This window comes from Mustela nigripes, chromosome 3 (genome assembly GCF_022355385.1).
Source record: "Mustela nigripes isolate SB6536 chromosome 3, MUSNIG.SB6536, whole genome shotgun sequence".
In the NCBI taxonomy this organism is placed as follows: Eukaryota; Metazoa; Chordata; class Mammalia; order Carnivora; family Mustelidae; genus Mustela; species Mustela nigripes.
In genome coordinates, this window is record NC_081559.1 from 73,252,218 (window position 1) to 73,268,469 (window position 16,252).

The 16,252-nt window shown below is 35.9% G+C and overlaps 1 protein-coding gene across 1 annotated transcript in view; it reads right to left on the minus strand.

Annotated features, from left to right (window-relative positions):
- TTN (titin) overlaps nt 1-16,252 on the minus strand; it is a 275,206-nt gene that overhangs the window by 130,134 nt on the left and 128,820 nt on the right. Inside the window, exons 145-158 of the mRNA XM_059395492.1 lie at nt 15,626-15,700; nt 14,769-14,843; nt 14,029-14,121; nt 13,387-13,464; nt 12,219-12,287; nt 11,820-11,903; nt 11,398-11,691; nt 10,453-10,533; nt 9,593-9,670; nt 2,299-2,385; nt 2,103-2,186; nt 1,936-2,019; nt 426-509; nt 35-118 (exon numbers count right to left, since the gene is read on the minus strand). Coding sequence (XP_059251475.1) covers nt 35-118; nt 426-509; nt 1,936-2,019; nt 2,103-2,186; nt 2,299-2,385; nt 9,593-9,670; nt 10,453-10,533; nt 11,398-11,691; nt 11,820-11,903; nt 12,219-12,287; nt 13,387-13,464; nt 14,029-14,121; nt 14,769-14,843; nt 15,626-15,700 — 1,350 coding nt within the window. The remainder of the gene's footprint in view (nt 1-34; nt 119-425; nt 510-1,935; nt 2,020-2,102; nt 2,187-2,298; nt 2,386-9,592; nt 9,671-10,452; nt 10,534-11,397; nt 11,692-11,819; nt 11,904-12,218; nt 12,288-13,386; nt 13,465-14,028; nt 14,122-14,768; nt 14,844-15,625; nt 15,701-16,252) is intronic.

A 16,252-nucleotide genomic window follows, 5' to 3' on the forward strand; every position in this document is an offset into this window, starting at 1 on the left:
ATGGTATCAAACCCAATGACATGGGGATGACTACCTTTGGCTGGTGGGACTTCGGGCTTTTTGGGAGGCATCACAGGCACCTTCTTTTCAGGGACCACTTCTCTGGGAGCCTCAGGCACTTAAAAGATATTAGTAAATTTACACTTAGGGGTTATGAAGATGACCAGAACAAGATATTTTTGAGAGCAGAAGAGTTACGTCTTTTTAAGCCTAAAGTCGCTGACAAATACATGTAACAGGTGGGACTTCTGGCTTTTTAGGGAGTGCCACAGACACTTTCTTTTCAGAGACCACTTCTTTGGGAGCCTCGGGCACTTAAAAGATATTAGTAAAATTATACTTAGGGGTTATGAGACCGCTGGAACAAAACATTTTCAAGAGTTGAGGGGCTGTATCTTCTTAGGTCTGAGGTGAGTGACAAGTACCTGTAACAGGTTCAACTTCAGGTTTTTTAGGAGGCAACACTGGTACTTTCTTTGCAGGGACAATTTCTTGAGGAACTTCAGGCACTTAAAAGATATTAGTAGTTTTACATTTAGATTAATGAGGTCAATGGACTAAACATATTTCCAAGAGCAGAAGAGATACTTCTTCTTTAGATAAGGACATGAGTGAATAATACCTGAAACTGGTCGGGCTTCTGGTTTTTTGGCTGGTGCCTTGGGAAATTTCGGTTCTGGGACAACTTCTTGAGCAACTTCAGGCACTTGAAAGATATTAGTAGTTTTAGAGTTAAGTTAATGAAGAGCAAGGGGCCAAAATTATTCTGGAGGAACGAAGAGATATTTCTTCAAAACAAGATCAAGGTTAACATGTACCTGTGACAGGTGGGGCATCTGGTTTTTTGGGTGGTGCCTTGGGAATTATCTTCTCTGGGACAACTTCTTGAACAACTTCAGGCACTTGAAAGATATTAGTAGTTTTAGAGTTAAGTTAATGAAGAGCAAAGGGCCAAAATTATTCTGGAGGAACGAAGAGATATTTCTTCAAAACGAGATCAAAGCTAACATGTACCTGTGACAGGTGGGGCATCTGGTTTTTTGGGTGGTGCCTTGGGAATTTTCTTCTCTGGGATAACTTCTTGAACAACTTCAGGCACTTGAAAGATATTAGTAGTTTTAAAGTTAAGTTAATGAAGAGCAAAGGGCCAATATTATTCTGGAGGAACAAAGAGATATTTCTCCAAAACGAGATCAAAGCTAACATGTACCTGTGACAGGTAGGGCATCTGGTTTTTTGGGTGATGCCTTGGGAATTTTCTTCTCTGGGACAACTTCTTGAACAACTTCAGGCACTTGAAAGATATTAGTATTTTTAGAAGTTATGAATAGTGAAGGCATATATTACAATGATTGGGAAGAGCACAAGACAGTACTTTTCCTTAACGGGGGTATGAATAAATACCTTTAGCAGGTGGTGCTTCTGGTTTTGGGGGCACAACCACAGACATTTTTTTCTCGGAGACAACTTCTTTAGGAGCTTCAGGAACTTTGAAGATATTAGTATCTTTTAGTTAGAGATTATAACAGGGCAATATTGCCAACACATTTACCCAAGCAAATACAATTTATGAGACAGGCGGACAGTTCCATACACACTCTTCCCAGCCCCCTGAAACAGGCGACCAACAACTTGGAAGAATAAATACCTTTAGCAGGTGGAGGTTCTGGCTTTTTAGGAGGAGCCACAGGTACTTTCTTCTCAGGGATGACTTTCTTTGGCGGTACCTCAGGCACTTCAAAGACATTGGTAATTTGTGTTTAGAAAAGGTTAAAACATTCCTCACTGTATCATGTCATTATACACTAAGATATTCTCGTTAACTTCTGACTTTCTTTTCTTTAGAATCCTATCACCTTTATGTTGTCATATTTGTATACATAATTTTCTAGCTAAAATAAGTTTTCTCCCTAGTATATATGGCTCTGACCTTACCTGCAGGAGGAGGACTCTCTGGTTTGGGAGGAAGAGCCTCAGGCACCTTCTTTTCTGGAACAGCTGCCTTGGGCGCTTCGGGCACTTGAAAGATATTAGTATTTTCATGATTAGACAGGGTAGAGACAAATGAATGGTATCAAACCCAATGACATGGGGATGACTACCTTTGGCTGGTGGGACTTCGGGCTTTTTGGGAGGCATCACAGGCACCTTCTTTTCAGGGACCACTTCTCTGGGAGCCTCAGGCACTTAAAAGATATTAGTAAAATTACACTTAGGAACTGTGAAGATCACTGGAATGAGATATTTTCAAGAGCAGAAGAATTATGTCTCTTTAAGCCTAAGGTTGGTGACAAGTACCTTTAACAGGTGGTGGGACTTCTGGCTTTTTAGGAGGTGTCACAGACACTTTCTTTTCAGGGACCACTTCTTTGGGAGCCTCAGGCACTTAAAAGATATTAGTAAAAGTACACTTAGGGGTTATGAAGATGACTGGAACCAAACATTTTCAAGAGCAGGAGAATTATGTCTTTTAAGCCAGGCATTGGTAACAAATACCTGTAACAGGTGGGACTTCTGGCTTTTGGGGAGGCGCCACAGACACTTTCTTTTCAGGGACCACTTCTCTGGGAGCCTCAGGCACTTAAAAGATATTAGTAAGATTATATTTAGGAACTATGAAGACAACTGGAACAAAACATTTTCAAGAGCAGAAGAGATATGTCTTTTTAAATCTAAGGTGAGTGACAAATACCTTTAACAAGTGGGACTTCTGGCTTTTTAGGAGGCGCCACAGACACTTTCTTATCAGGGACCACTTCTCTGGGAGCCTCAGGCACTTAAAAGATATTAGTAAAAGTACACTTAGGGGTTATGAAGACGACTGGAATGAAATATTTTCAAGAGCAGGAGAATTACATCCTTTTAAGCCAGGTATTGGTAACAAATACCTGTAACAGGTGGGACTTCCGGCTTTTTAGGAGGTGCCACAGACACTTTCTTTTCAGGGACCACTTCTTTGGGAACCTCGGGCACTTAAAAGATATTAGTAAAAGTACACTTAGGAGTTATGCTGCTGAAACAAAACATTTTCAAGAGTATAAGGGCTGTATCTTCTTAGTCTGAGGTGAGTGACAAGTACCTGTAACAGATGCAACTTCAGGTTTTTTAGGAGGCACCACTGGTGCTTTCTTTACAGGGACAATTTCTTGAGGAACTTCAGTTTCTTAAAAGATATTAGTAAAATTACATTTAAAAATGATGAGACCACTAGAGCAAAATATTTTCAAGAGCAAAAGAGTTCAATCTTTTTAAACCTAAGGCTGGTGACAAATACCTGTCACAAGTGGGACTTCAGGCTTTTTAGAAGGAACCAGAGGCACTTTCTTCTCAGGGACAACCTCTTTGGGAGCCTGGGGTACTTTGAAGATATTAGTAAATTTACATTTGAGTCACAAGGATCCACATAGACAAGAACTTCATTTATATAACAGAAGAGCTTTCAAACCTAGCCTGGTGGTTCTTGCTAAGGCCCTCCCTACCCACCTTAAATAAAGGGTGGTTTAGAATGTACCTTTGGTTATGCTGAGTGAAATAAGTCAAGCAGACAGAATCAATTATCATATGGTTTCCCTTATTTGTGGAGCATAAGGAATAACACAGAGGACATTGGGAGCTGGAGAGAAGGGAGTTAGGGGAATTTGAAGGGGGAGAGGAACCATGAGAGACTGTGGACTCTGAGAAACAAACTAAGGGTCTTGGAGAGGAGGGAGGTGGAGGGTTGGGTGAGCTTGGTGGTGGGTATTATGAAAGACACGTATTGCAAGGAGCACTGGGTGTGGTGCATAAACAATGAATTCTGAACACTGAAAAGAAAAAAAACAAAAAGAAAAAGAATGTACCTTTGACAGGTATGACCTCAGGCTTTGGGGGAGGATGCACTTTCCTTTCTGAGACAACTTCTCTAGGTGCCTCTGGCACTTTAAAGATATTAATATTTTTACATTTAGGGGTTAGAAGAATCTGTACAGACAAGAAACATATTCATACAGAAGAAGACATTTCCCCAAATTTCTAAGCTCCCAGCAACATATACCTTCATCACGAGGAAGTTCAGGCTTTTTGTGAGGAATCACATATGTTTTCTTTTCAGGGACAATTTCTTGGGGAGCTTCCAGCACTTTAAGAAATTAGTATTTTAACATTTAGTGTTATGAAGAGCACTAGGAACAGCAAAATATTTTCAAGACTACAAGAGCTATTTCTTCTTTAGCTTGAGGGCATGGTCACTTGTACCTTCAACTGAAGGACGTTCTCTTTCTTTGAAAGGAGCTCTCTTTGCAGGAACAACTTCTTGAGGAGCTTCAGGCACTTTAAAGATATTAGTATTTCACATTTAAGATATAAAAGGATTAGTGAAAACAGTAAACCCAATAAGTGGGCAAGTGTAGTTTTCTAGAGGTCTCTTCTCTGCCTGTCTCTTCTCCCCTTGCTCCACCCATCAAATAAGCTTGGGGGCTCGTGGGACCCTCAGGAAGAGGGGCTGCCCACCCTTCACCGGCACTTGGCTTAGTTCCTGTGACACTGTGGACCTTCCTTACTAAGCATTTGTTGAATGAATACTTTTATTAGAGGGGGTTTCTGTTTAAATAGGAACACCCACAAGTATTTTCTCAAGAGGGAATTTCTTGTGCAGCTTCAGGTGTTTGGAAGATATTAGTACGTTTACATTTAGGTGTTACGAAGAACACTCGAAAAGCATAGTTGTAAGAGCAGAGGACAGATCATTTCTCCAGTTCACAGGTATCACACACCTTTTATAGGCAGAGGTTCTGGCTCCTTAGGAAAATCCTCAGATACTTGCATTTCAGAAGCAACTTCTTTCATAGTTTCTGGGACTTTGAAGATATTAGTATCAAGCTTAGAGGTTAAGGCATCAGTGAAGATGTTAGTTACATTAACTACACCAAAGTGGCATTTCTGGCTCCAAGGGTGCTTCTGTTAAAAACTGGATGATGTATAAAGCTTTGAAAAAGGAATCAAATCCTAATTGTCTTTGTTTATTATTCCTCAGCTCCCTAGCCCCACACACATAATTGGCATTTATTTAATGAATGAAGGCGGGAATGATAGAATGATGGGTACCTTTACTAGAAGGTGTTTCAATTTCAGGGGGAGCAGCCATGGGTGTTTTCCTTACAGGGACAATTTCCTGTCCTTTAAAGATATTAACACTTTGTTCTTCAGAGTGTAGAAGACTTTTAGTCCTAACTCCACCTACAGGAATGCCCCAGACGGGGAGACATTCCTGTTCCCTGTGTCTGATTCTTCAGTGATAGGATGGGTACTTGATTATCAGGAGCTCTTTTCTTGGTCACCTCAGGTACTATCGATATTAGGAATTTTATTTTTTAGAATGGTGGTTGTATAAAAAATGATATCATGGAAAATTAGCTTCAAGTGAAAAAAAATAATCTTGTATAATTAATGATGTACTTTTAGCTATTTAATTTGAGGAGAACCTAAGAGCTTCTTTCTTGTCTGGATAGGCTTCATTTTACCCTTACCTTGGGTAAGTATTTGTTTTTCAAGTATAGGAGAGAGGAGAATGACCCAGAGATCCTAGACTGAAAAAATCATGTCAAAGTGTTCAGATATTCTTTAAATTACAGAATATCCTGGATATCATAAAGAAATTGTTAAGCTGGATGTTTTAAAACTTTCTCATCTTTTGATTTACCTAAAAACATTCAAAATGGAAAAATGCAGGACTCTAAAAAATCAAAGATAATGAGAGGAACAACTAAGTGTTCCATGCAGAATTCCAATGTTAACTAGTTTTAATTAGCTTAATTCTGGAAGGTTCTCAGGTGGAGACCCTATGATCAAAAGAACTGCTCAAAGTTGAATTTAATATTTTATTATCTTTAAGTCATGGTTTTCTGAGCATATTTCTATACTTACTTCTTATGGGAAAAGAATTTTTTCACATTCATGTGTTTGTGTTTAGTAGTAATTTTATTTTTATAGAAAGGCAATTCCAAGAAGCAGTTATAGTTTCTCCTGAAATTTCAACTCCACGGAGAGTTAAATTACTGATTTACAGTGTACAGCCAAGCACCTCTGTCATTTGATGGCACTGAGTTCTGCTTTAAAGGGGGGAGTGCTAAACCAGTTCGGCCTAGTTTCAGGGATATAAATGTTTTAAGTGGTCTTGTATAGCTTTTTTTTTTTCCCCTAGTCTGATTTTTTTTTTCCTTTTTTTTCGAACAGTAATTGCTATTTCCTATTGAAGAATCCATCTGGGTCACATCTACACATTGTATGTCTTCATATATTCCCTGGAGACATCATAGTTAGACTTTATAGCCCAAGCACCTTCCATTTAGATACGTTAAAGATTTTTTCCTCCTTCTATTTTCTCTTGAATAGCTCATGGGAATATGTATACACCCTTGAGCTTCTGCTTTGGGGGACCCACTTCTCTGCAATGATATTCCTTCGTAGCATCTGGGGCTCTCAAGATATTAGTATATTTACAGGTTTTAAGTACAACTACAATCACGAGATAAGAAAGTCAGCTTTCTTCTGGCTTGTACCTTTTGATGTTGGTATTCTTCTTTTAGCAACAGGAGCTTGCTTCTCTGGAAGACCTTCCTTGGAGACTTCCAACTCTTTAAAGATATTAGTATTTTTTAGTTGAGGAAAGGCAAAGACATGAAGACACACATATTTAAAAAGTTAGGTATGTTAACAGATATTGTAACTTTAAATTAGAAATTTAACTTTTGTTCTAATTGCTTATCCTTGTACATAGTATGAATGGGACTTTTTTTTTTGGTAGGGGGCAAGTCATAGAAAGTTCCTTGTCTTGGGTACATTGGGGACCCTAAAGATATTAGTATTTTAGTGTTAGGGGTTCTGAGAACCTACACAAAACACTAAACATATTTTTCAGACTGAAGAAGAAAGATTCTCTTTAAATTTTCATAACTAAGAATTATACCTTCAGTTGGAGGATGCTTTGGAATTTGGGGAACAGCCTCAGGTAACTCCACCTCTGGAAAAACTTCTCTGGTTGTATCAGGCTCTTTAAAAATATTATTAGGTTTACACTTAGAAGTTGTGAAGGCAGTAAATCATATAACACACAATTATTGAGTCTTGAATCCAAAGTTATTCATCCAAGTTTGATGTTGTTGAAATGTACCTTTAGTTGCTGGCGTTTCTCTCTTTTTAGGAATCGTCACATATACTTTGTCCTCTGGAACAACTTTCTTGGGTGGCTCAGGCACTTAAAAGATATGAGTATAATTATATTTATAAACAGCACAGGAGAAGATTGAGCTTTTAAAATGAGCCCTAAATAAATATTCTTCAGACTAGATCATTGGTATTATATACCTTTTGCTATTTTGGTTTTCGTCTTTGGAGGATGAGTCACAAGTACTTTTTCTTCTGTGGTGGATTCTTCAGACACTTCATAAACTTTGAAGATATTAGTATTTATACAATTAAGGGCATTTCAAGGCAATGACAAATACTATTAAGAAAACGTGATACATAGTACACACTCATCACCCAAATTACCAGTAGCACATAGACACAAACTAGTGACAAGAACACATCTGCTAAGAGAAAGCCTCATTCCCAGTTGTATCATATAGAACTCTCATTTATGATGACAATAAAATTGAGGAATTCACTGGCCAGGGACTATATAATTCTTGTATTTTGTCTGCAGAAAGTCACTGGCAAAATTTTCCTTTGCTCTTAGTTTTGTCCATAAAGAACAAGGTTGATTCTCCTACATTTGACCTACTGGAAATTTGAATAAGTTCTTCCCTTTTCTGGGAATCTAGGTGGCTATAATTTTATACCATATCAGGTTTATGGTTGCGTAGTTTAATAACCATTTAGGGATTCGAAGCAGGAAAGAAAAAAAAATAATTAAATCTTTGAAAATAAGGCAACTGAAGAAAATAAAGATTTCTCTTGCTTTTAGAAAGGAAGACAGGCTGGTGATAATAACCTGACTTTAGAATAGAAAGGGTATTCAAAGGAGGGAGTCATCATATATATGTATCCCAACCAGTATTATAGACCCCCCCCCAAAAAGAGTTTAAACAGGGAATTTTTTAGATTAAAATAAATGAAAGAAAATCAGAACTACTGGTATTTTTAGATTAAAATAAGTGGAAAGAGATCTTGAGTACTGGCATTTTTACTATTCAGATTACTGAATAATATTCTATTCAAGATATTTTATTATTCAGATTATTTTACTCCTCAAATTATTTAATCATAATTTTATGTAAAATCAAACAAAAAATGGTTTGAGAATTCTTTTGCTGTTGTAATGGCTTTATAAATATATGGTCATTAAAGCAACATTGTCAAAATGTTTCCAATGATGGCTGTAAAAAAGTAAAAAAATAATAAAGGGGCATTTTGATTCTATGAAATCCAATTAAAATATTATTATGAAGTTGAAGTAAAGTTACTTCATGGCCTGAGAAAATAAATGGCTTCAAAGCAGAAGATATTTGTACAAAGAACAGTTTAACAAGACAAGACAATGACAAATTCAAAAAGGTAAGAGACCTTTATAAAATTGGGCAATGTTATAAGTACAGGACTATTTTTTTTTTTTAATTGGTGAGGAGATATACCTTGTCTGAGACAAATAGCCCATTTAAATTATTTAATTTTAGCCAAATATTTTTGGCACATTAGGCTTTGATAAGATATTAGTATACTTATTTTTAAAAGCTATGGAGACAAACACAAATGAAACCAAAGAGAACCACCAATTTTTCTGCACTCACTGTATATCGTTGTGTCTTCAGAAAAAGATTTTTCTTCTTGAATACTTTTCTTAGGCACCTCAGGAACTTTAAAGATATTAGTATATTAACTGTTATAAATAACAAGTATACTAAGAATATAAAGAAGCAAAATACAAGGATTTAACATCACACACATTTACTTTAAACCATGAATAACTAAACAAAGAGTCATTTCATGTCATGATTAGTTTCAGTGTATACCTTTAGTTGGTGGAACTTCAGGCTTTTTAGGAACAGCTTCATGAACCCTTTCTTCTGGAACAATTTTCTTAGGTACTTCAGGTGCTTTAAAGATATTTATTTTGTTTTTAAAAATATCATAATTGGATGTAAAATATCAAGACAAAAAGGGGATCTAACAAGAAGAATGGCAAGAATTCCAAAATCATAAGCCAGCTAAACACACAGTCAACGCATCTCTCTAGATTGCCTTGTTGATGAGTTCTTGATTTATCTTATTAAAAATACTTTGTCCTTGGGGTATAGCATCATTTTCTATTGTTATCTGGAATGTTTGTTTCCAAAGCTCCTTGACAATAGCTTCCGAAATAAATTATTTTTGAAAAGAAGTTGAGGGGGTCAATATCAAGAAGATCAACAAAAACAGTAACAACTTTTAGGTTGATGCCTTTGTTTCCAGAGGATCGTCAAAAAGGGAGGACTATGTTATAGAACATAAATTGAAGTTTGCATAATTAAGCTCTATTGTGGCATTGAAGGGGGAAGGATCTCCCCCTCTCTCTGCTCCATTGTAAGTGAATAAGAGGGGATTTTTATATTAGTGGTGATTCAGCAAAGACAGGTACCTTTAGCTGGTGGAAATTTGGGCTCTTCAGGAACACGTACTTTTTCTTCTACCACAATTTTCTTGGTCACTTCAGGTACTTTAAAGATAATAGTAATAATTTCTTTTACTTTTAAACATTCATAAAGATTTGTAACAAGCATAATGTAATAAAAATGTAAACACAAAACATGACATGGTCATAAGAGGAAACAGAACGATCACTTTATCAAATATATTACAGTACTAAAATGAGTTGAATATTGATAACAAATATGACAACAGAAATTCAGAAGAATTTCCCATGTTAGAATTGTAAGAACTTGATAAGAAAAATTAGTAAGACACCTTCTGCTGGGGCTACTTCCGCTTGTTTTGGTGAATAGTTGGTGCTTTCTCTTCAGTGATAATGTTCTTAAATAATTCAAGAACTTTAAAGATATAAGTATATATTATTTATCAGATGTTTTTCTTATTTCTATTGTAAAATTCAAGAGGTTCCCCAAAATGAACATAGCGGGGACATTAAACACATAGTCACTATGTATTTATTATTATTAGGTGATTAAAATTAAGAATTAATAGGAAAACATGGATTTATCAATAAGCATGTTAGTGAATATACAATAAAAAAGTACCAAAGAAGGAAACCTAGGTGCACTATTTGATTAATAAGGATATTTGCTTTGGGTATGACCATATTGACTTTCTCTTTTGGTAGAACTTCCTTTGGCCCCTCAATGCTTTTAAAGATATTAGTTTGTTTTAGAAATTCCAAAAACACAAAACACAGAAGAAAAACATCAAGAACAGAAACATTTAATGCAATCAAGGTGCTGCTGCACATATAATAAGGTAAGTAGTTTTTCACTAATGAAATACCTTTAGCTGGTGGCTCTTTTCGAGGAACAACTTTAGTGGGTGGTTTTTTTGGAGGGATGATTTTCTCAGATATTTCAGGCCCTTCAAAGATATTGGTGTTTTGATTTAGAATAAGTTCTTGAAGTATTAGGGAGTACTTCCAATAAAGTTAGTCCAGTGTGGGCTCATAAATGCTTTCTCTACTTATATTTTTTGAATTTATATCACACTTCCAAGAGAGACACAATTTTGCTAAATTTCATCTATATGGTAGATTTACTATGAATAGTAAGCACACATGCACACATACATATTCCTTCATATCACACACATATTAATTTGTGCAAGATCTGGAATGGTACCGAAGAGAATTTTATGTATCATACTTTATCCTAAAAAAAACCCCACAAAACAAAACTAGAAAGCAGGTAGTGTTACCAATGCTTCATTTGCTTCCTTAATGTTATTTCTCTAATTAAAATATCATAAAATGCAGAAGCTTTCGATAAGCAATGATCAGTTTGTGAACAGCTGACTCATGTTAACAAAGCAATGGTTGTTTTGCCTGAACATGTAAATTTCTCAGTGAACTGAGTAGCTTCTATTTCACTCAACTGATTACACTGGTCAGATATTTTGGCACCTGTAACAATCATGTAACAATCATTCTTAGCTGGGTTCAAGAAAGAATCTATAAATTCATACAAGTGAGCCCGTTAGATAAGTAGGTGTCAAATACCATTATCTTGTCTGCTAAAATTATACACTGTAAGGTTAATCTCTACTCCATATTAATCTTCGTATCAAATAGCTGAAGCTCATGCTTAAAGCATTCCATGAGTTTAACTTGGAAAGTCAGTGGGTTTCTAGTTTTCCAAACTGGGCATGAAATGCACTTAAAAAAAAAAAAAAAGTGAGTTAGAGCAAGTTATAGCAATTTGTTATAGCAACAGAATTCACCTATACCTTTAGGTGGAGCTTTGGGTTTTTCGTATACTTCCACTTCTTCTGTCTCTAAAACTTCTATTACCCTATGGACCTCTTCAGCCCTGTGTACTTCTTCAACTCTAGGTTGTTCTACTTTGATGAATTCTTCTACTTCATGGAACTCTTCTTCTTCAAAATATTCTTGAACTTCATGGAACTCTTCTTCCTCAAGCACTTCCACTGGTGTTTCTACTACTTCTAATTCCGTTCTCTCTCTTACTACCTCCTCTTTGTGGAAGGCAACTGATATTTTTTCTTCAACGATGGTCCTCCCTGAAAGAGCATCTACTTTAAGAAATTTGTTTTTTCAAACACAGAGGAAATGAAGATGGAAAAAAAAAAAAAAGGCTTTCATCATGCAATAATATGTGAAGACACAGAAAAGATCTTTCCAAAAATACCTTTAGCTGGGGGAGCAGCTTCTTTTTTAGGCACAGGGACTTTCTTTTCTGCGATTTTCCTTTCTGGGACTTTCTTTTCAGGCACTTTAAAGATATAGTTTTAGTATTTAGGACTATCAAGAGCAAGTTTTCATAGACCAAAGACATCTAAACAGTCAAGACACAGAGACATTAAACATAAAAACCTTTTTTTCTTTAAGTTTTAAATTTAAAAAATTTTTAAATTTTTAAAAATTTTTATTTTTTAAGTAGACTCCACACCCATTGTGGGGTTTGAACTCATGACCCTGAGATCAATAATCACATGCTCTACTGAGCAAGCCAGCCAGGTACCCCAAACATAAAAATCTTAACGAAAAACTATTAACAGGAAATTCAGGTTTAAAACAGAATAGGTACCTTTGGCTGGAGGTGGCTCTTTTTTCTGAACAGGAACAGGTATTTTTTCCTCAGGAACCTTCTTTGGCACTTTAAAGATATTAGGCATTTCAGTTAGCTAATAATACTAAATAATGAAAATAAAACAACATCTTTATAATAATTAAAGTGTAAGAAGTCATTCTACTACTGGACACCACTTTACAGACAATAAAGATATTTTCCCAATTCACTTACTTGTGCTCACTAGATAAGATGAAGGCATGTGCTGTTCTATTCTTTTTAAATAGCAAGGATTACCAATATTGGGCCTACTTCTAGTATTTTTAATTTGATGAAGATTGTTTTGAAGTGATTACCATAACAGAGTACTTAAGCCTTAACAGAGGTGTCCTCTTCCCTGAGTACTATTTTATATGGGGGGTGGGGGAGGCCAGCTGTGATAGGGAGAGCATAGCTTATCTGTTAAGAGCACTCCTGAAGTAGTAACCTAACTAGGAAGCAAAGGCATTTTGTAATAACCTTAAATGCTTAGGCCAAATATTAGAAAGGACATGAGGTTCTTTAAAATAGTTGACATCCCAAGCATTAGAACAGATTTTTTCCCCTATAATATAGTATACATAATTATAATAACATGGGAAAACTCTATATAATGTAATAAAATTCATGAATGGAATGCGGGGAAGAAGGGTCTATTGTTATGTATATAAGCGTAGAGAGATGTACTCATTAACATTAGAAGTCTCAGCTGTTTAGAATGAGAAGCATCCAGAATAATTCATATATACACAGCCATCCAGTAACATAATCATCACTTAAGATTCCAAAACAGGTTAAAGATATGAAAGTTTGCTACGTAAATGATTCTAAGAAAGCAATCAAAGAAGAAGTTTCTGATTTTGTTTTTTTTTTTTAAAGAATGTTAACTGGAATTTAAAGACATTATTAGGGATGCCTGGGTGGCTCAGTAGGTTAAGCCTCTGCCTTCAGCTCAAGTCTTGATCTTGGGGTCCTGGGATCGAGCCCCACATCAGGCTCTCTGCTCAGCGGGGAGCCTGCTTCCCCCACCCCCTCTCTCTGCCTGCCTCTCTGCCTACTTGCGATCTCTCTCTCTCTCTCTCTGTCAAATAAAAATAAAAGAAATATTTTTTTAAAAAAAGACATTATTAACTGAGATTTGCTATACCTTTAGCTGGTGGTGCCTCTGCTTTTTTAGGAACAGGAGTAGGAGCTTCAGGTACTGCTTTCTTAACCACTTCAGGCACTTCAAAGATATTATATGGATATTTTGAAAAAGGACATGCAATGAACATAATAGCACCCATAGATGCAAAAAATAACACAAAACATTGACTTATTTTTAAAAGATATTAGCAACCTAAATGATGATAATACATTTGCAGCAGTGACTCTAAAAGTGGAAGGCTATTACTTCTTAATCCTATTAGCAAATGTAGGATCAGTTATACAAAACTTGTCACAGTCTTCAGGAATGATAGGCTAAGAATTATTCTAAAAAGTAAACAACACAGAAATAGATTTTCACCCACTTTAATACTGAATAGAAATTAAAAATTAGAAACTAGGAGAAAGTGTTACAATAGGGTCTAGCTAGGAAAATTTCTAGTGCCAATAATACAAGAATTATATTAGAGATGCAGTAGAAAAGCTGGGTGGGGTCCTTCAGGTACCATTACTTACTGATCATTAATTTGTCATTAGTAAGATGTAAGAAAAGTATATTGAGAAATATCAGACTTTGACTTATTTTGAGAAAGATTTGGACCACGATAGATTTTAAATGTCTAACTCCTAAAAGCAGCTGTACCTCTAGGTGGCGCCTCTTCCTCAACTTCTTCTATGCTAGGTGGTTCTTCAGTGATCTCTTCTTCTGGAATAGGCTCTTCTGGCTCCTCATACACTTTAAAAAGATTATTATTTTGTAAATTATAATTCTTTTAAATATTAGACTAGGAGGGTATATCTGAAAATGGAGGTTGTCTTAAATATAGGTAATTCATAGCTCAGCCTTTCTGATGCATGTACAAACTCACTAGTTCTTGAAAACAATCTACTGAGTCCTCAAAATATCTTAGGACCTTCTCAGAATTTCAGAATTAGAAAAGATGTCAGAGAATTTAGTTGAAATTATTATTATTACTATTTTTAATGGAGGTGGACTTGTTGGAAGGCAAATATTCAGTTAGGGGTAGACATTAGATTTTCTGTGTCAACTACTCAGACTTAACTGGAATTTCTTGGGCAGGTTTATCCCACTATTACCAACCAAGTCATCTGACGAAAAATTCCCCATAGCAAATGGAGTTTCCTTTCAAAGACTGCCATTAAAATGAAACAAACAAACAGACAGACAAATTGGCTAAATATGTAAGAAAGTCAGTTGATTTTAATTTGCCTGCCCAGTTTCTATTAGGTAAATGAGGATTTCTTTTAGAGTCTGAATATCTTTATTTTCTGAAGCGAAATGTGCATTTGCCTTCTTCTAGTACTAGACAATGATAAGACAATGATGATCTGGAAAATCTATTTTCTTAGAAAGTCATCTACCTTCAACTGTTAGAACTTCCTCTTCTTCAGGGAGAATGATTCGTCTTTCTTCTACTTTTTTAGGTACCTCAGGAACTTAAAAGATATTGATTGTTTTAGGCACTTAAAATGCAAGAACCAATGAAGAGTGCATAAAAACCAAGTTTCCCCTTTTTTCAACACAAGGGAGTAAATATCAAGACACACATGCACAAGATGAAACATGGAGATTTCACAGAATCAATTAATGAAACAAAAATAAAGAGGTTTGTGATTTAAGACTAAGAGCCCCTTAAAGAGATATTCTGCCTTTTACTGCTGGAGCCTCTAGTTTTGTGGGAAGAGCAAAGCATACTTCAGGGCCTGGCTTCTTAGTTACTTTGAGCTCTTTAAAGATGTATTAGTTGAGTGTTTTTATTTTTTAGACATAACATACATAGGGAATCAACATAAAACACATAAAGCGGAAAAACTGACATAGCACAAACACAGGCGCTTCAGAGTCACAAATGGTGAATGGCAATGACAGACCATACAAGGCAGACAAACGTTTATGTTGATCATCTGTGTGGACAGCATCACAGTTCAACATCGGTACAACAAACACATCCTTTTTTGGGTGATATACCTTTGGCAGGAGGAGCCACTGCTTTCTTAAGACCAGGAGGAGGCACTTTCTTTTCTGGTTCAGGTTTCTTAAGCACCACAGGCACTTTAAAGATATTATTTTATTTTTTATAGTTTAAGTTGCACAAACATGGAGACATAGACATAGCAATAATACAAGTTACACTAACAAATACTGAAAGAGGACACTTTGACTCTCACAGGTGAGAGAAAGAAATGGCGGTGTCTAATTGGCTTGGAAATGGTAGTACCTTTGGCAGGAGGAGCCTCCTCTTTCTTAGGAATGACCACTTTCTTCTCTGGTACTTTCTTCTTAGCCTCAGGCACTTTAAAGACATCATTTCATGATAAGAATTTATTGTGAGGAATAAAAAAGAGAGAGCACAAGCAGTTTACACACAGAAAGACCACATGCAAGAGTTGCTCAAGATAGAGACATAGGGCATGTCGGGAGCCCAGTTATGACAGAAATAGGTTTTATAGAGTGAGGGATCAGCAACCTACTTGAATATCAGAGGACAGATGCTGTCATTTCATCCATTTCAATGTCACCAGTAATTTATTAAATCATTATCTATAAAGTAATTCTGAATCCTTATAGTCTAATAAAGGACTGATTGATTATATTACCATATTGATTATATGACTATTTAACCTGGTAGAGGCACTATGCTTATTATGACATGACCTTTGGCAGAAAATACAGTTACAGATATGTAGACTTCATCCTATACTATGAACTGATCTGCATAATTCATTTAGTGATAGAGCACTTCCACATACCTTACTTTATTTTATCCTCACAATAATATCTGAGCCCACAAGGACTGCTATTAGTCTCCCCATTTTATAGGAGAAAACCCTGAGGCTCAGAAAGA